This window comes from Aquarana catesbeiana, linkage group LG06 (assembly GCF_042186555.1).
Source record: "Aquarana catesbeiana isolate 2022-GZ linkage group LG06, ASM4218655v1, whole genome shotgun sequence".
NCBI lineage: Eukaryota > Metazoa > Chordata > Amphibia > Anura > Ranidae > Aquarana > Aquarana catesbeiana.
This window is the reverse complement of record NC_133329.1, coordinates 79374195-79394633: the sequence shown is the minus strand read 5'-3', so window position 1 is coordinate 79394633 and position 20439 is coordinate 79374195. Positions and strand designations below refer to the sequence as shown.

At 45.5% G+C, this 20439-nt stretch overlaps 1 protein-coding gene across 1 annotated transcript in view; it reads left to right on the top strand.

Annotated features, from left to right (window-relative positions):
* Positions 1–2407: 2407 nt before the first annotated feature.
* The window catches only part of PITPNC1 (phosphatidylinositol transfer protein cytoplasmic 1), a gene marked incomplete in the record, with an annotated part of 73364 nt that continues 55332 nt past the window's right edge, over positions 2408–20439 (top strand). The window contains 1 exon segment of the mRNA XM_073636291.1: positions 2408–2493. Within this exon segment, the coding sequence (XP_073492392.1) occupies positions 2446–2493 (48 nt within the window).

The window sequence follows — 20439 nt, the reverse complement described above, 5'->3', positions numbered from 1 at the left end:
TTCATAGCAGGGAAAGATTTCCTATGTCTAATGAACGTTTCCCATGCATGGTGTGTCATAGTGCCATAGTGACTGTTGGGCATATTGAAGATGGGTACTGTATACCTAAAAAAACCCTTGTTTTTTGAGACTCACCTTTACATTCTCATGCATCGACTTCCTTTGCAGCTCTTGGCATTCAGTCACATGACATCTCGCAGCTGCAAGAAAGTCGATAGTGGAAAATTTTGTGATCAGGTCTAAACTGGGAGCCAACAGCAATATAATGCCCATCAAGTGTCATTGACCCTCTCTGATTTATGTAATAATGGTGATGTATTTCCATTTAGGGGTCACCAGCCCATCATATCTAATTCGTACAGACCGGGGTCCCTATTCCTTAGTCTAGTCCTCCACTAAGCACATGGAAATCCCTTCATTCAGTCTCAGTTCAACTTTTCATTGAAATCAGAAGAGAATCAAATGGAAAATCCACTGTCTTCAATGGACCGATAGGCAGTCAAATGGAAGAAACCCCAAAACGAACACATTGAAAAGTCTAATAGCTTTCAGATTGCTTTCAATGGATTAAAACTCTTTAAATCCATAGTCTTGTTGGAAGTTTGATCAAATCAAGTTCATTAATAGTAGCTGTCTTCGTTCTTTTAATTACATTTAATCCTATTAGTGATCCATAGCTGGGTAAAAGAATTGTTACTGCCTGAAAATTGACACTAGACTCTGGTTTAGAAAAAAGCTAATTATTCAAGAATGTATTCTTAACTAAAAAGAAAGTCTCTTCTGTTGCTCTCAGCCTCCTCCAAATCTACAAATGTCTTTTTTTAACTACTGTGATGTGACTTTCTGTTAGAGGGTGGTTATGTCCCTTCTTCATGGCCCCACTGTATGTAGGAATGTAGCCACCCTCTCTTGCTCTCGAGATAAACTATGGACTTGGGACTAGGGCAGTGGTCTGTGAATTGTGCCCCATGGACAAGCTTGGCTCTTAACTTAACTTAACTTAACTGTATGCGGCCATTGGAGAGATATTCCTCTCACTGTTACGAGACACTATTCCTCCCACTGACACCAACAGCAAGGCTCCATTTCTTTTGCTGACACCAACCATGGGACAATATTCCTCCCATTGACACCAACCATGGGCTATTATTCTTCCAATTAAAACCAACCGTTGGGCATTATTCCTCCCATTGACACCAACCATGGGGCATTATTCCTCCCATTGCCACCAACTATGGGCCATTATTCCTCCCATCCTCCCATTGACATCAACCATGGGACATTATTCCTCCCATTGACATCAACCATGGGGCATTATTCCTCCCATTGCCACCAACCACGGGCCATTATTCCTTCCATCCTCCCATTGACACCAACCATGGGACATTATTCCTCCCATTGACATCAACCATGGGGCATTATCCCTCCCATTGACACCAACCATGGGGCATCATTCCTCCCATTGACACCAACAATGGGCCATTATTCCTCCCACTAATGACTATGATGGGGAACTATTCCTCCTCCTACTGACTGCAGGCGCTATGCAATTTTTTTTATTCCCACTGACCACTAAGCATGAGGCATTGTTTACTTCCACTGACAGTGGGGCATTACTCCCACTGGCCACAATCCTACCCCCTAAAATCTGAAGGACAGTAAACTGGCCCTTTGCTTAGAAGGTTTGGAGACTTCTTGACTATGGAATTTGTATTGTGCATAGAGTAGTGCATGCGACTGCAACTAACCAGCACTGCTCATTCCAAACAAAAAGATGTCTGGGAGCTCATGGAGGGCTTTACAAGGAGGCAGAACACACAGTAAGAAACAAATGCACGAAAAATAGGTTAGTGTATCTAAAGCCAAAACTTTTTTTTCTTTTTAGTTTTGGACAGAGTGGAGAGGGATTAGATAACCTCTCAGTTTTAATTGCTATTTGTTCCCCCGTTAGGGAGATTCACCCTCTCTATATATCCCGTTTACCGTTATCATCAAAAGTGAAAGTAAAGGAAAACCCCAAATTTTGGGTTGACATCAGAACAGTAGCAGAGGGGAAATCTAACTAGTACTGGTTACTCTGGTGTAACTCCACGATTCCCTCACTTTGGAGGGGGGAGGGGGGGGATTTCCTCTCACTTCCTTTGGCTTTGGAACGGAAAGTGAAGGGAAATCTCCCCAAAAGGTCACAGATGGCAAAAAACTGACAGGGGGTTATAACCCTCCCTTACTATATCCAAAATGAAAAAAAAAGTTTTACCTTTACTTTAAGTAGTGCATGTGTATCGATTATTTTTGGAGGATAAAGATATTGTTTAGTGTCATTTTAAGGACAACATACCATTTTGTGACCTGTATTTTAAATAAGCTCCCTTATCACTTTGTCATTGCTATTTTTGTTCTCTTCTAGACTTCCCCGAAGCGGTCCATTTTGGTCAATAAATCAGCATGCTGGTGAAGGAATACCGAATATGCATGCCCCTCACCACAGACGAGGTAAGTCACGTATTTATGGTACATGAAAATATTAGGATTAAAGTGGTTCTTATTCATTAAAGTGGTTGTAAACCTAGTTACACCACTTGTACCTACAGGTAAGTCTATAATAAGGCTTACCGGTAGGTACTGTAAATATCTCCTAAACCTGCACGGTTTAAGAGATATTTACCATATACACTTGCGCCAGCGTCATCGGCGCATGTGCTCTGAAGAAACCGCTCGTGCCAAATGAAGATATTGCTTAGAGATATCAGTTATGAGTGAATCACCCACCTACTCAGTGGGTGCACTGGTGACATCTTTAATGAGCCCATAGCTGGGAGCTCAGCTCAGAGATTACTTAGGGGTAATCAATTCACCTTAATATATTCTGGTAGAGCCAGATGCGGCTTCTCAAGGGGCTGGGGGCTCTTGTTATGTGATTCCATGCTTTGTTACCCTTTTCTAATCATCCTCTGTCGGTAGAAGGATCATAGAGGCAGTGCCTGATTTAGACAGTACTCTAGAGGGGGGTGGTTCCTGAACCAAGAAGCACTCCATGGAGGGGGTAGTTTCTGAACCAAGAGCACTCTAGAGAGGAAGCAGAGTCTGATACAGGAAACACTTAAAGAACGGATGGTGCCAGAACCAGAGATTGGGCAGTGCCTGAATTAGGATAAACCAGAGGAGTAGTGCCTGAACCAGGGAGCACTCTACAGAGGGGGCGGTTCATGAACTAGGGAGCATTCTACAGAGGGGGCGGTTCATGAACTAGGGAGCACTCTACAGAGGGGGCGGATCATGAACTAGGGAGCACTCTACAGAGGGGGCAGTTCATGAACTAGGGAGCACTCTACAGAGGGGGCGGTTCATGAACTAGGGAGCACTCTACAGAGGGGGCGGTTCATGAACTAGGGAGCACTCTACAGAGGGGGCGGTTCATGAACTAGGGAGCACTCTACAGAGGGGGCGGTTCATGAACTAGGGAGCACTCTACAGAGGGGGCGGTTCATGAACTAGGGAGCACTCTACAGAGGGGGCGGTGCATAAATCAGGGAGCACTCTACAGAGGGGGCAGTGCCTGAACCATGGAACACTCTAGAGAAGTGGCAGTGCCTAAACCAGGAGGCACTCTACAGAGGGGGCGGTGCATGAACTACGGAGCACTCTACAGAGGGGGTGGTGCATGAATCAGGGAGCACTCTACAGATGGGGCGGTGCATGAACCAGGGAGCACTCTACAGAGGGGGCAGTGCCTGAACCATGGAACACTCTAGAGATGTGCTGGTGAATAAACCAGGAAGCATTCTACAGATGGGACGGTGGATGAACCAGGGAGCACTCTACAGAGGGGTCGGTGCATGAACCAGGGAGCACTCTACAGAGGGGGCATTTCCGTAACCATGGAACAATCTAGAGCAGGGGCGGTGCCTAAACCAGGGTACATTCTACAAAAGGAGCAGTGCCTGAACCAGAGCACAGTGCCTGGACCAAGGAACACTCTAGAGAAAGGGTGGTGCCTAAACCAGGGAGCATTCTACAGAGGGGGCCTCACTTGAACCAGGGAACATGCTAGAGAAGGGTGGTGCATGAACCAGGGAACACTCTAGAGAGGAGCTGGTACCTGAAGCAAGGAACACTCACAGAGAGGGAGTGGTGCCTACACCGGGGGGGCACTCTAGATAAGGGGTGGTGCCTGAACCAGGGGGCACTCTAGAGAGGGGGCGGAGCTTGAACCAGGGAACACTCTAGGGGGAGGGTGGTACCTAACCCTGGGATCATGGTAGAGACTGAACAAGGAAATATTTTAGAGAAGGGCCAGTGACTGTACTAGAGAATTCTCAGGGTCAGAGTGCATTTATATGTCAGAATATGTTTGACTTGAGCGCATCTTACATCACCTGTGCATAACAAGCGTCAGTGGCGAGATTCATCTATTAATCAGTCTCCTGATGAAGTGACATCAGTGCGGTGGTCACAGCGCCCATCGTGTAGGTTAAGCGCTTTTCTGATCACACCCCGAGTATCACTCGTCTTCCTTTTGATCACACTTCAGCTCCAACTCCTCATTATTGCCAATGAGATATTTATAGACCCGCGGTCAGCTCCTGTTTTCTGCCAAAGTGCTCGCTGAGAACTGGGAAACGACACGCGCCACGAGAACGCAGCAATTAGGCCCCGAACCCGAGGAGGCTTCATTTATGTGTCATGTCTACTGAGGAGCATTGCAGCCAGAGCTGCCATGGGGCTCACCGCAGATCCCTCACCTGGATGTGTTTACTGACTACAGGCTAATTCACATCTGTGCGCTGTGTTTTTGGGTGCTTTGCATTTTAGGTGCATTTTACATGCATTTTAGGCATGTAACCATTGAATTCTATAGAACATATGTTTTGATGAAAGCGCATCAAAAATTAAGCATGACGGACATTTTTATTGCACCGCACAAAAAATGTACAGGTGTGAACCACCACACTACTATGTACCCTAAACTTTGTACTCCGGCCCCAAGGACCATGGTATGTCTACAGCCTAACCCCTCAGATTGGCCCATTCCAGCACTGACAGAGTTAAGCTGTAAGATGGGGGGTGGGGGTGGTGGAGGGGGGTATGAAGTGAGATTAAGGTTCCTGACAGCATGACAGGTCCCCATGTGTTACCGTAGTAACACTGACAGATCTGCATTGTCTAAGTATAAATTGCCATTAGCAGGTAAACTGCACAGATTGAGGAGTTTAGAGGAGAGGTGAGGGACGGGAGAGGGGCAATGCTCAGTGTTCACTACAAGATATGATAATATTGGTCTGTGCACCCCACATCTAATATTTATACAGAGAGTCTCTGCAAAACACTCAAGAAGACATTTTTCTTCCTTTCTCCTTTCCTTCCTTTCATACCTACCTTCCTTCCTTCCTTCCTTGCTTCTTTTCCCTTTTCTTCCTTTCCTTCTTTCTTTCTTTCTTTCTTTCTTTCTTTCTTTCTTTCTTTCTTTCTTTCTTCCTTCTTTTAATTCCTGCCATCCTTCTCATCTTTCTTCCTTTCTTCTCCCCTTCCTTCCATCTTCTCTTTTTTCCTACTGCCTTTGTTTACTTCTTCCGTCCTACCTTTTTTCTTCCTACCCTTTTCCTTGTTTTCCTACATTTCTTCCTTTACTTTTTCCCGCCTTCCTATCCCTTTTCCTTTCTTCCCCCGTTCTTACTGTTTTTCATCCTTCCTCTACCTCCCTTCATACTCTTCTCCCTCCTTTCCTTCCTTCCTTCCTTCCTTCCTTCCTTCCTTCCTTCCTTCCTTCCTTCCTTCCTTCCTTCCTTCCTTCCTTCCTTCCTTCCTTCCTTCCTTCCTTCCTTCCCCTCCTTCCTTCCCCTCCTTCCTTCCTTCCTTCTTTCCCCTCCTTCCTTCCCCTCCTTCTTCTCTCTTTTCCTATTCTCTCTTTTTCTTTCTTCTTTTTTCGTTCTTCCTTTCATTGATGGATCACAAAGGTGAAAACAAGTATATTCCATAAAACATGACAGGTGTTTATGATACGCAGTACTTCATCAAAGTAAATGTCATTTAGTTTGTTTTTTTATCTCCTTCGACAAGTAGATCTTTGATGGGTGGGGGTACATTCCAAATAATGGGTGGGGATACATTCCAAATGATGGGTGGGGGTAAATTCCAAATGATGGGTGGGGGTACATTCTAAATAATGGGTATGGATACATTCCAAATAATGGGTAGGGATACATTCCAAATGATGGGTGGGGGTACATTACAAATAATGGGCAGGGTACATTCTAAAGGGTGGGGGTACATTTCAAATGATGGGTGGGGGTACATTCCAAATAATGGTTGGGGGTACATTCCAAATAATGGGTGGCGGGTACATTCCAAATAATGGGTGGGGAAACATTCCAAATGATGGGTGGGGGTACATTCCAAATGATGGGTGGGGAAACATTCCAAATGATGGGTGGGGGTACATTCCAAATAATGGGTGGGGAAACATTCCAAATGATGGGTGGGGGTACATTCCAAATGATGGGTGGGGATACATTCTAAATGATGGGTGGGGGTACAGTCTAATGGCAAGGGATACATTCCAAATGATAGTTGGGGGGTACATTCCAAATGATGGGTGGTGGGTACATTCCAAATGATGGGTGGGGATACATTCTAATGGGTAGGGATACATTCTAAATGATAGGTGGGGGATACATTCAAATGATGGGTGGGGGGTACATTCCAAATGATGGGTGGGGATACATTCTAATGGGTAGGGATACATTCTAAATTATGGGTAGATGTCCATTCCAAATGATGGATGGGGGATACATTCCAAAATATGGGTAGGAGTACATTCTAATGGGTGGGGGTACATTCCAAATGATAGGTGGGGGGGTACATTCTAAATGTTCTAAATGATGGGATGGGTGGGGTACATTCTAATGGGCAGGGGTACATTCCAAATGTTAGGTGGGGGGGAACATTTTAAATGATGGGTGGAGTACATTCTAATGGGTGGCGGTACATTCCAAATGATAGGTGGGGGTACATTCCAAAAGTTTGATGATGCAGAAAGGGATGATGGGAAAGGTACTTTAGCCTTAGCCAGCTTGGTAAATAGATATTAAAGGGATGGTACGTTGAATTCAGGGATTGAGGAATCATGGAAAAGTAAACCTGACAAACTGAAGACAATAAAATAAAGCCACAAGGGAAAGCGTTCGCCTTTGGAACTTTGTGCCTTTGATTCCCAGCCGTCTTTGCTGTAATGAATCTTTTCGCTCGCTGTGGATGTCCCTGGTTGCCTGTCCGGCTTTTATCACCTCTCCGCGAATCGATGTAAAGCCTCAAAACAGTCCCCGCTGCAAACATTTACCCAGCGCTGTCTCCCGGGAATCAGCCTCATGCTGGGCGGTAACTGGCCCTGACCTGTTTATTATTTTCCCATCAGGCACTTCTGCGCTAATCGCCTCGCTGTACAGCTACGGCTGCTGCACACTTTTAGCTTGTTTAGACAATGTTTGCCGGGATTGGGTGAAAGACAGAATGTGCACTGCGAAGAGGATTTATTATCAGTAAACAAACGCTAGAAATAAATTCTAGGTTGGTTTACGTGTACGAGGCTTTACTATAGCGTGTGGATAAAGGAGAAAAAGTGGAGCTTTAGAAAGTTAAAGTCGAACTCCAGGCAAGCCAGGTCTGGTCTGGCAAATCTGGTAGAGGAGGAGGCCTGATTTTTCTGTCTTGCAGTTCAGTAATGCTTACACGTCTTGTCTCTTCCATGGCCTGTGACTGGACTGCTCAGGTCATCCCGGACGTGCCCCCAACGCGTAACTGAATAGTGAAAGGAGAAGCGGCAGAGCGATGAGCTCATTTCTCCACCACTCTGCTCTCTCCTACAATCAGCGTGCCCTTTGTTGGCATGAACACTGCAGCACGACTGACTGGCTCCCTGTGCTGCTTTTTTGCTCCCGCAATCTGAGCTCTGCTGTACAGTGTCCAAGTACAGGTGCCAAGTCAAGTATTTACACTGCTTTAATTTAAAAAGAAAAGTACATTTAGACTATGCTCACGCCTATAGGTGCGACTGAGCGCACACCCATATTGGCGCATTTTCCACACGTTCCCATGCGTCATTTCAATGGGCTGCCCTACGTGTGTGAAAACATGGAAAAGAAGTCCCTGACCCTTTTCCACAACCCCACCGCACCTAATCGCATGGTACCACGACACTATGCTTTTTGGCCCACAGATTAGCAGATGCGTGGGGTTGTCATTAATAATTAATGGAACCACCGCGTGTCTGCTAAAGGTACGTATGGGGAAAGTGGCCGATTTTGTGCATGTTCCCGAAGCACAAAGGTGTGAACCTAGCCTTACTGATTAATAAATAAATACAGAGCTGCATTCATTTGTGTCTTTTATACCTGTCTGGAGTTAAGCTTTAACTGCCAGAGCTGCCTGAATCAGTATTTTATCAATGCCTCCAAATTGGACTCCATGCTGGCTTTTTTGGTGTCTTCAGTAGTCCCTGTTATTGCCATGGCCATTACACAGTTAAATGATGTTGTCACACTTTCCTGATGGGCTCGCCAAAATGTAAAAAGAAGCGAGTAATCTGTGGAGTCCAGAAGAGAGACACTGACACCTTCGCTATGACTTCTTGGAAGAGCCTAAGCACCGAGCCGTATGGCGGGATGAGCAAATCTTGCCACTGCAGTGTTCTAGAGATATACAGTTTAAAGCAATCGTAAACTCATGTATAAAAAAAACAAGAGTCTTGGGCATGGCAGCCAGCTCTAAAGGAACAGCACAGGTATACCGTTCCTTCAGAGCGCATGCACCGGTGACATCAGCGGCTGCTGCTCACTAGAATATCTCCTAAACTGTGCACGTTTAGAAGATATTCATTTTACCTACAAGTAGGCCATATTATAAGCATACTTGTAGGTAAATATAAATAAACAGGGTTTACTACTATCTTAAGGACTCGTTCATACTTTCCTGATGGGCTCGCCAAAATGTAAAAAAAGAGAGTAGTCAGTGAAGCCCAGCAAGGAAACACTGACACCTTCGTTATGACTTCTTGGAAGAACCTAGGCACCAAGCCTTATGGCAGGAAAAGGAAATCTTGCCACTTCAGTGTTCTAGAGATGTTCTAGAGATGTACATTCTAATGTGTAGGGCTACATTCCAAATGATGGGTGGAGGTACATTCTAATGGGTGGCGGTACATTCCAAATGATGGTTGGGGGTACATTCCAAAAGTTTGGTGATGCAGAAAGGGGTTTCTGAGGACGAGCCTGATGGGCTCATTCACACTCTCCTGATGGGCTTGCCAAAATGTAAAAAAAGAGAGTATTCAGTGGAGCCCAGCAATGAAACACTGACACCTTTGTTATGAAGAACCTAGGCACCAACCTTATGGCAGGACAAGGAAAACTTGCCACTTCAGTGTTCTAGAGATGTACATTCTAATGAGTAGGGGTACATTCCAAATGGTGGGTGGAGGTACATTCTAATGGGTCATGGTACATTACAATGATGGGTGGGGGTACAATCCAAAAGTTTGGTGATGCGGAAAGGAATTTCTGTGGATGAGCCTGATGGGCTCATTCACGCTCTCCTGATGGGCTCATTCACACTCTCCTGATGGGCTAGTTCACACTCTCCTGATGGGCTCGCCAAAATGTAAAAAAAGAGAGTAATCAGTGGAGCCCAGCAAGGAAACACTGACACCTTCGTTATGACTTCTTGGAAGAACCTAGGTACCAACCTTATGGTAGGACAAGGAAATCTTGCCACTTCAGTGTTCTAGAGATGTTCTAGAGAAGTACATTCTAATGGGTAGGGGTACATTCCAAATGATGGGTGGGGGTACATTCCAATTAATAATTAATTTGTAATTAATAATAATTTTGAAAGCTGGAAGACTTAACCTGTTTTATATTATATCTCGTCTTTGTATAGAATTGTTGAAAAATAATAAATATTATAATAAAATTAAAAAAGCAGTCACAACGAAAAAAGGGTAGAGGGGAAAGCCCCTTACTAAACCATATAGGACTTTTTAGGATGTGAAGTTGTCAATGAGATATGTAGACAAGAACAGCTTTATTACAAATGGATAAAACAGTAGTCGAGTCAAAATAACCGCACAAATAGTAAAAGCATTACAAGTAGTCATAAGACACAAATCTTATTGAGCAGCTTGACATAAGTTATAAGGTATTCACTTCTGTGTACATCTAGAAAATCATCATTCCATTAGTTCATTTCACAGTTTTAACAATACATTCTTACTATACCATAAAAACAGAAGCCAATATTGAAATTAATAATTATTAATAATAATAATTGAAATAAACTAAATTGTAGGTCATAATGAGCCTCAATCCAGAGCTGGTATTTGGCAAAAATTGGGTTTTGCACCCATATTGAATCAATAAAGAATTAATGGTACCAGCTATAGAGACAATTCACATCTGCATCCAGATGCGTCACAACAAAAAAAAAAGGGAAAGCCCCTTGCTAAATCATATAGGACTTTTTAGGATGTGAAGTTGTCAGTGAGGTAACACAATGTAGAATATTCATTGAAAACAAGAATTTTTGCCAAATGTCAGCTCTGGATTGAGGCTCATCAAGATCTAGAACTGGGTAATTTTCTTAATTTCAATATTTGTACTGATTTTATGGTATAGTAAGAATGTATTGTTAAAACAGTAAAATACTAATGAACACACTAATGGAATGATGATTTTCTAGATATACACAGAAGTTCCCTAAGGAAGTAGATCTATTCTGCGAAATGCGTTGGAACATAATATCTGACATTTTGAATATCAACTTATGTCAAGTTGCTCAATAAGATTTGTGTCTTAGGACTACTTGTAATGCTTTTACTACTTGTACAGTTATTTTGACCCGACTACTGTTTTATCCATTTGTAAGAAAGCTATTCATGTTTTTAATAAATATTCTACATTGTGTAACCTCACTGACAACTTCACATCCTAAAAAGTCCTATATGGTTTAGTAAGAGGCTTTCCCCTTTACCCTTTTTTGTTGTGAATGTAAAAGAAGTGAGTAATACACTATATTACCAAAAGTATTGGGACACCTACACACATAAACTTTAATAGCGTCTTATTCCGTAAGGTTCAATATTGAGTTGGCCCACCCTTTGCAGCTATAACAGCTTCAACTCTTCTGGGAAGGCTGTCCACAAGGTTTAGTAGTGTGTCTGTGGGAATGTTTGATCATTCTTCCAGAAGTGCATTTGTGAGGTCAGGCGCTGATGTGAACGAGAAGACTTGGCTTGCAGTTTGCGATCTAATTGATGCCAAAGGTGTTCTATCGGGTTGAGGTCAGGACTCTGTGCAAGCCAGTCAAGTTCCTCCACCTGAAAGACAAAAACAGAACATTCCATAGCTCAACTCACCAACCAGTCTGCCAATTGACCAAATTAACATGTCCAACAGTCTGCGTTAAAAACAGGGGTTTAGTTAGCACACATTTGCAAACGCATGCATAAGCTGCAAGGCCTCTTCACCGCACCCTGTGTATGCTTGCAGTCCTAACGTTACTGAATTTATAAGCATCTCCACAATGGAAGCACATGTTCCTCCACCCCAAACGCACTCATCCATGTCCTTATGGACCTTGATTTGTGCGCTGGTGCATAATCATGTTGGAACAGGAAGGGGTCATCCCCAAACTGTTCTCACAAAGTTGGGAGCATGAAATTGTCCAAAATATCTTGGTATGCTGACGCCTTAAGAGTTCCCTTCACTGGAACTAAGGGGCCAAGCCCAACCCCGGAAAAACAACCACACACCATAATCCCCCCTCCACCAAATCATTTGGACCAGTGCACAAAACAAGGTCCATAAAGACATGGATGAGTGAGTTTGGGGTGGAGGAACTTGACTGGCCTGCACAGAGTCCTGACCTCAACCCCATAGAACACCTTTGGGATGAATTAGAGCGGAGACTGTGAGCCAGGCCTTCTCTTCCAACATGAGTGTCTGACCTCACAAATGCACTTCTGGAAGAATGGTCAAACATTCCCATAGACACACTCCTAAACCTTGTGGACAGCCTTCCCAGAAGAGTTGAAGCTGTTATAGCTGCAAAGGGTGGACTAACTCAATATTGAACCTTAGGGACTAAGACACCATTAAAGGTTATGTGCGTGTAAAGGCAAGCGTCCCACTACTTTTGGTAATATAGTGTATTTGAGGTCCATCAAGGAGACACTGACACCTTCACTATGACTTCTTGGAAGAGCCTAGACACCAAGCCGAGCAGCCTTCTGTGTCACTTAGCCCCCTTAAAATAAAGTTTACCAAAAAAACACCCCCCCTCTCCGCTCCTCACAACTGCCTGCTGCACGCTAAAATATCTTAAGGTCCCATTCACACCTGGGCATGTAGCAAAAAACGTGGGTTGGCTTGGAGTGCTGTTTTTTGTTAATGACACCCAAAACGCAAGCAGATGCGCGGTTTTACACACGCAAAAACACTGGACAAAAGCATCAAAATGCGAGGTGCAAAAAAAACACAAAGCTCAACGGCCAAAAAGCTACATGAGTTATTTGGCGCGTTAGAAATGACTGAGCTGCCCTATGTGTGTGGTGGGACAACGCATCCAAAACGCTTAGTGTACAGGCAGTCAGTGTTAATGGGCCCATATTTAATCCACTGATGCCCAAGCAAACTTCCAATGGGGACACTTATTTCAGTGGCGACTGTCCAAGAGGAGATTTATTGACCACTTTCTGCTGTGCCTATAGAATAGAAAGTGCGAGGAAATCTCCAAAATATTGCTTTGCTTTGAATATACTTTGGACACACCACAATAAGTCCAGGCACCGAATCTTGGATGAGCATAGGCAGCAGATTAAACGCATAAAGGCTTAGAAAACAAAATATTTGCAGGCTCAGAAAAAGGGAGTCTTGCTGTATAGCTCAGTGGGGGGGGGGGGGGGGCATTGACAGAACAACAGCCATCCAGAATGGTGGAAAGTTTTTTTATTTGAGTGACATTCCTAATTATTCCCTAAATAAGAACAGTGTGAACCTTCCTCAAAGAGGGGGATCTAATTTAACAACAGATGCTTATGGTCACCAAATAAAAGGTATGTTGAGAGGTCACATTCAGCCTATGGTGCGGCAGATGGGCAGTCATTTTTGTCAATGTGCGCTCTTTAGACGCAGGACACCTGTGCGGCCGGCATTGTAATGACTAATTAACATTTTCGGACTAATTGAGAATTTGTAAGTGGATATTATTTGCCGCAGATGTGAGAAAGCCGCAGCATATTGGCCGCCATCTGCTATCGCTTTCACCGCCGCGGCTTCGCTGTAAGGTCTCATTATTCACCGTGGTCCCCCGCGTTGCCTCCGAGACGTAGATAAGGTCTGGACTCTGAGCTTTCTAAGGACGCAGTCTTACATTGGGCAGTTTATTAGAACCGAATACAACTTAATGCCGAGTGTAAAACGAACAGCCGCCAGTGAACGAAATCTGAGCTCCAGGGGGATAAAAAGAAACAAAGTAGTGTAATTCTGAAATCTTTAGGCCTAGTTCACATGCGTATGGTGCATTTTTTTGGTGCAGCACATTTTTATGCACGATTTTTTAGCAGCACTACCATTGAACTCTATTAAAACGAGTTGTATTGATACCCCCCTAGGGGCTGCTAAGTGATGTGGCCAACCAGTCACCCTGCCCAGCCCGGCATTCACTTCCCAGACACTCCAAGACAATGAACAGTCCATTGGCTTTGTTTTGTTGTTTTATTGAGGGAATTTGGATGGGGTAAAGGAATATATGGGATGCCCAGTAAAGATCATAGAAATTTGGTTAGGCCAAAACTTTGTACAGTCCAGAAGATTCACTCCATTCACCTCCTCCTGCAGATTGCTTCCTATCTAGTGGTTCGCTCCATTCCTCCTGAATGTCGCTTCCTATTTAGTGGTTCCAGGAACAGCTAGCACATGGTGGACATTGTGGACATGGTGGACATGGTGGTTAGGCCTGACACTGGCTCAGCCAGGCCTTAGCAATAGCCTTTTACAGGCAGGGACTGCGGGCCCCTATAGTGTAGCAGAAAATATGGAAAGTCTTGTTAGTGCTAGCTGTCCTTCTGGTGAACTACTGCTCCCAGTCAGTCCTCTTCAGGCCCTGCCAGCCTTCCTGGCTGCAGCTGCCCGACTTCACTGCCCATGACATTGCAATCCTCCCTAGTGGCTCCACACCCAGCTCAGACTGTTTCCTCTCAGTCTTCTCTTGCATGCCTCTCCAGTCCTCCGGACTGCACATGTCACTCATCAGCCCTCCTGGCTGCAACCGGTGGTTCCCTCCTGAAGACTTGCCCGGCAGTACTAAACAATATAGGTGTGACAGCGCTGTAAAAGTGAAATAAACAATTATGGTGATAAACACTGATATTGCAATAACATGAAAAAAGCCCAAAAACATAAAATGAATGAATCCACGTTGTGCAAAAAAAAAAACAAAAAAACAAAACAAAAACAAGCTTGTGTGATATCTTCAGACATCCTCCATGAACGGAGTGCTCGCACCACCTCATGCAATGCTCGCACACCTCCTTTAAACGACCCGGCAAGGGGTCAAACACGCCTGGCACCCTGTGAAAACATTCCCTCCCAGGGATCGTCAGAGAATCTTGGTGGCTCAAAGGATGAAAGTAATCAAAAGCAGGTAGGTACTCCTTCCACTGTGCTGCTTCAAACTTTAAATCCACAATGACAAGTGGCAACACATGAAAAAAAAACGAGAGAAAGTGCCTCCTATAGTACAGTATCCGAGGGGTTAAAAATGAAACCACTCCACCCCAGCTAGCATTGAACTCACATTTAATGAAATTTTAAAAGCATTAAAAATGACATGACAGTCTCACTCAGTAGTAGTAGTCCACCGCCAGGCTCCACCTCTACTAGTTTCACCACCTCCCACGTGGCTTTATCTGGAGGAATCACAGTACTAGCATTAGCAGTACTAGCTCCTGCTGTCCTCTCTGACTCCTCCTGTGCCTCTTGTTCGGATCCTTCCTGAGTTCTTGAAGGACTCCATCCCATTTCCAAGCCCAAGATCACCCCCCCAGACTGGGGAGCTCCCTCAAAGGCCCCGACAGCCTAGTACTCCATCCTCAGTTCTTCCACCCGACAACTCCTCTGCAGCTGAGCTGACCATGGGTATTTCAAGGAGGCCTGCCCCCTGCCAATCCTAGCTGGGGATTGGTCAGGGCTCCCTGAGACACCCCAGACAGCTCCACCTCTCTTCCCCCTCCTCTTCTTTTAGAATCCTCTAGAGGAAAGAGGGAGGTAACAGTGAGGTGATGCTGTCTGTGAGTCATAGCTGCTACTCTGAGCCACTCCCAGCCCACACAAACCAAAACAAACAGGCCTAGCTTCCAGCTAGGCCTGCCTAAATTTACCTACACTTACCAAAAAAAAAAACCTACTCTAGCACCTACCTAGGTAGAGGGTGCTACAGAGTGTTCTGATGAAAACGCACCAAAATCCTGCATCGACCCTTGTACATCACTAAGGACTCATTTAGAGAGTGCCCATTAATGCACATATTGCATTAAAATGTGTTAATAGTGCATTTTTTTAAACTTTTGCGTCAAATTATAAAAAAACACCTGCCAGGCACCCCTCTGTGTTGTTTTTTTTATTGTATGTATTTTTGTCTATTCAATTCTCATTGGTAGACCTCTAGCATTGAGCTGTACGCACCCAATCATTTCTCCCCATTCTTCTACCAGTCTGTGATCATTGGTGGAAGGATATAAGGCCAGGATTGACCATCATGATTATGCAATTAATAATGATTGCTGAGACCATGCTGATCAAAGAACATATCTCTGGACCATACCAGTCCACCGGAGGTATTTTTGAATGTTGTGTGTGGCCCCTTTAAGAATGGGATTCTGTACTTTTGGGAGACTTCTGTTTTTCTTGCAGACTTTCTCCTTTTGTTCCCAGTGACTTTGTCTGTGAATCAGACTCCAGTATTAATGACATTGTTTATCCGGGGATAATTGGAGGCATTTCGTGATGAAGCTGCCTCCCAGACAAGGCCACCATTAGCCAGAGTCACGACAGATGAAAACCCCTAATATCAGGGGCCGGGAAGTGAGTAATCTGCCAATAACAGAGCCCATCCGTGCCCAGCACTTCTCCGGAATAATTGACTCTCAAGCAGCAACAGATGTTCAAGAGAGGAAGAGATGGAGAAAGATCGGGACTGGGCCGGAGATAAAGAGAGAGGGAGGGAGAGCAATGAAGATAGAGGAGTAGGGCAGAGTGGGGGGGGAAGATAGGGGGGCTGAGTGGGGGGTCATAGTGTGGGGGATAGAGAGGGGGACAGAGGGGGAGAGGGGGGCAGAGAAGAAGAAGGGGGCAGAGGAGGAGAGGGGGGCAAAGGGGAACATAGGGAGAAAGAGAGCGGGGGTCAGAGAGAGGGGGAGCACAGTCAAAGAGGCAGGGGGAGATAGAGAGAGAAAGGGGAGAAGAGTGGAAGCAGGAGGGGGGGGCAGACTGGAAGAGAGATATGGGGAAGAGGTAGATTGGGAGGCGGAGCAAGAGAGAGAAGGGAGGCAGAGTGGGAGGGGGGGCAGAGTGGGAAAGGGAGGGATGGGTAGAAAAGTCGGGGGGGCAGAGTGCAAGAGGGAGGGTGGAGGGGCAGAAAGGGAGATAGACAGAAAGAGAGAGAGGGCAGAGTGGGAGAGAGAGAAGGGTATGGGATGGCAATATGGGCGGGCGAGAGCAGAGGGGGAAAGAGAGAGAGGGGGCAAAGTAGAAGGGAGGTCAGTGTAAGAGAGAGGGAAGCAGAGTCAAAAAGGGACGGAGAGAGAAAGACTGGGGGGCAGAGTCGAAGTGCGAGGGCAAAGTGTGGGGGGCAGAGTGCAAGAGGGAGGGTGGGGGGGCAGAAAGGGAGAACATTCTAGATACAGTAGATAGAAAGAGAGAGAGGGCTGAGTGGGAGGCAGTATGGGGGGGGGGGGACAAGAGCAGAGGGGGGCAAAGTGGAGGTCAGTGTAGGAGAGAGGGGAGCAGAGTTGAAAGGGGAGGGAGAGAGAAAGACGGGGGGGGCAGAGTAAGTGAGGAATGGGGGGCAGAGAGGGGTGGGGGGCAGAGTGGAAAAATGAGGGAAGGGGAGGGCAAGGTGGGGGTGGGGTCAGAAAGGGAGAGGGAGGAAGCAGCAAATGCAAGAGGGAGAGGGGGCACAGTAGGTGGGGGGGGCAGAAAGGGAGAGAGATAGGGAGAGCAATGGAGATAGAAAAAGAGGGAGAGAGGGCAGAATGGGAGAGAGAAGGGGCAGGATTGAAGAGGGAGGGAGAAAGAAAAAGAGAGTGTTCAGAGTGGGAGAAGGAGGGAAAGGGGGGCAGAGGAGGAGAGGGGGGGTTTAGAGTGGGCGAGAGAAAAGGAGAGGGGCAAAGTGGGAGAGGTAAATATGGAGGGAGGGGGAGGGTGGGAGAGAGCAAGGGAGGGGGGCGATGTTGAATAGGTTGGGGGCAGAGTGTGAGAGGATGGGAGAGACTGAAAGAGAGAGGGGGGAAAGTGGCGTGGAAGGGAAAGAGTGAGAAGAAGGGCAGAAAAGGGGGAGGGGGATGCAGGTGCCCAGAAGGTCTACCCACTCCAGCTTGCCAGCAGAAAACTACATGAGGGGGGCGGAGTCAAGACCTGTCCCCCTGCACAAGGAGAGTGAGCAGCAGTGATCGGTCTTTATTACAGGAAGGAAAAGTCTCACACTAGGTTACTGCACAGATCTGGAAGAAATATGCAAAGCACACCAAGATTCAAGAAGAATACACATGACTAATGGATTTAGACAATATTTGCCTTTCCCAGAGTTCGGTATTAAATTTGAGGGTTAATGTAAAGGTTGAGGTTAGGCATTAGACCATCTCCCCATGAGCAGAGTTGTATTGTTGCAGCCCAGCCATAGCAGGTCACCATTTGGCTTTCATTGAAATGGTCACTGTCAGTGTTCGGGTAGAAGTACAATCCGGGATTACAGGTCGGGAGTTAATATTTTACACTTTCATTTTTATTTCTTTTTATCACTAAAAGCCCCCCCCCCCCCCCTGCTAACATTGCCGGGCTGACAGATACATTTCTGAAATGATGAGGAAGACTGTCTGGAACAGAATATCTAAAGAAGGTTTGCAGCGTTTATGAGCGTCACTATAGCAACACAGAAATTTCTCGCAATTTCCCCAAACTGGTCTGTTTTACAATCTGTTTTCTGAACCTCTTTTGTTGCCATTAATGTAATTTTTTTTCTTTCTTTTACAAAGCTGCTTTATCTTCCCGGTATTGTGCGCACAGAGCGCTGACATTCTATACTGACGGTCCGTCCGCCGTATACTATGCCGCATTCACAGGCGGTAACAATAGATTTCACAGTTCCTGACATAAACAATCAGAGTTAACGATCGCAGGATAACAAGCCCAAAGAGGCTCCAGAAAACACGAGCGTGGGATGTGGAAATCGTCCAGTACGCTGGAGAATGTGTTCAAAGAGACTCAGAAAAATAATGTTCAGAATGAGACTCGTTCCAGGCGGCAGACCAACTCACCAACTCAATGACTGCAGTGAGAATGAACAATTTAAAGCTGAACTCCAGGATGAGTAAAAATGATCTAAATCCATTCGTCATGTGTATTCTTCCATGAATCTCGGTGTGTTTTGTGTATTTCTTCCAGATCTGTGCAGTAATCCAATGTGAGACTTCCTGTAATAAAGACCGCTCACTGCTACTCTCTCTGCTTGTGCAGGGTGACTGGTCTCGTCTCCGCCCCCTCCTGTCGTTTTCTACAGGCAACCTCTAATAGACAGGGTCTGCAGGGCCCCTCCCACAGCCCTACTCTCTGCACAGGCTATGCACAGCACAGTGATGATGTCACTGCTACTATTACAAGGTAATATCTGGGCTTGCCTTTGGTGCACACAAAGTGGATTTACACACACAAAAAAAAAAGATTTACTTACCTGATCCTCCACTCCTACTCCCTACCCCCAGGCAGGTGGAAGCATTTCCTCAGTCCCCCCCCCCCCCAGGGATCAGCGATATTGTAACTTTGTAACAAGTCACAAGGTGAGAGGCTGCAGCAAGGCGTTGATCTGTGTCAGACATTTGTGAACACCTCAACCAGGATTTACATTACTTTATTACCTCTGAGCCAGCATCGCAGTCCAGGAAGTAGATGGTGACCCTAGATGATGCCCGAGCAAAGATGGTGCCATCCTTCTTTAGCGAGCAGCAGATGAACCAGCAGTAGGGTTGCCACCTTTTCATCAAGCCAAACCCGAACACTTTTTTTTGCATTTAATACTATAGGATTGTAAAAGACCTGGAGCACCTTTGGGTGGCCCAAGAAGAGTAGTATTGCATCCCATGAGGAACAGTGGGTGTGGCCAAATTGCGTTAATAATGGGAGAAGTTTAAAGAATGTAGTTAAATCAAACAGGGTCAGTCTGTCCCCCAGTACAGCCCCCCCCCCCGTCAGTCTGTCCCCCCAATACAGTCCCCCCCTCCGGTCAGTCTGTACCCCAGTACATTCCCCCCCCAGGTAAGTCTGTCTTCCAGTAAAAATCCCTCCTTGGTCAGTCTATCCCCCAGTACATCCCCCCCAGGTCCATCTGTCCCCAAGTATAATCCCCCCAGGCCAGCCTGTACCCCAGTTAAAGCACCCCCCCACCAATATAATGTAAAACACTGGAAGCCGATGGGAGGGGAGAGGGGGATAGGAGGACTGGTGCTACAGGGCTGCCACTAATGTGTCTGGGTTTCAGGTGGACTGAAACCTGGACACAAGATCTAAAACCCAGACTGTCCGGGTGAATCCCCGACAGGTGGCAACCCTAACCAGCAGGGCCCTCTGATTCCTACTGTATTGAATTGCATTGTAACTGTTCTGTTTGCCCTAACATTGTGCAAACTGTTGGCGCTCAATAAGTCCCGTATATTAACTACTTAAGCACCGAGCCTCTTTTTGAGATCTGTTGTTTACAAGTTAAAATAATTTTTTTTTGCTAGAAAATTACTTAGAACCCCAAACATTATTTATTTATTTTTTTTATACTTCCTATCACACCGTATTTACAAACGCAATTTTTTTGTGAAAAAATACACTTTTTTGAATGAAAGAATAAGAAAACAGTAAAGTTAGCCCAATTTTTTTCTATATTGTGAAAGATAATGTTACGCCGAGTAAATTGATACCTAACATGTCACACTTAAAAATTGTGCCCACTCGTGGAATGGCGACAAACTTTGACCCTTAAAAATCTCCATAGGCGACGTATAAAAAAAAAATTTACAGGTTACCAGTTTTGAGTTACAGAGGAGCTCTTTTGCTAGAATTATTGCTCTCGCTCTAACGATCGTGGCGATACCTCATGTGGTTTAAACACCGTTTTCATATGCGAGGGCGA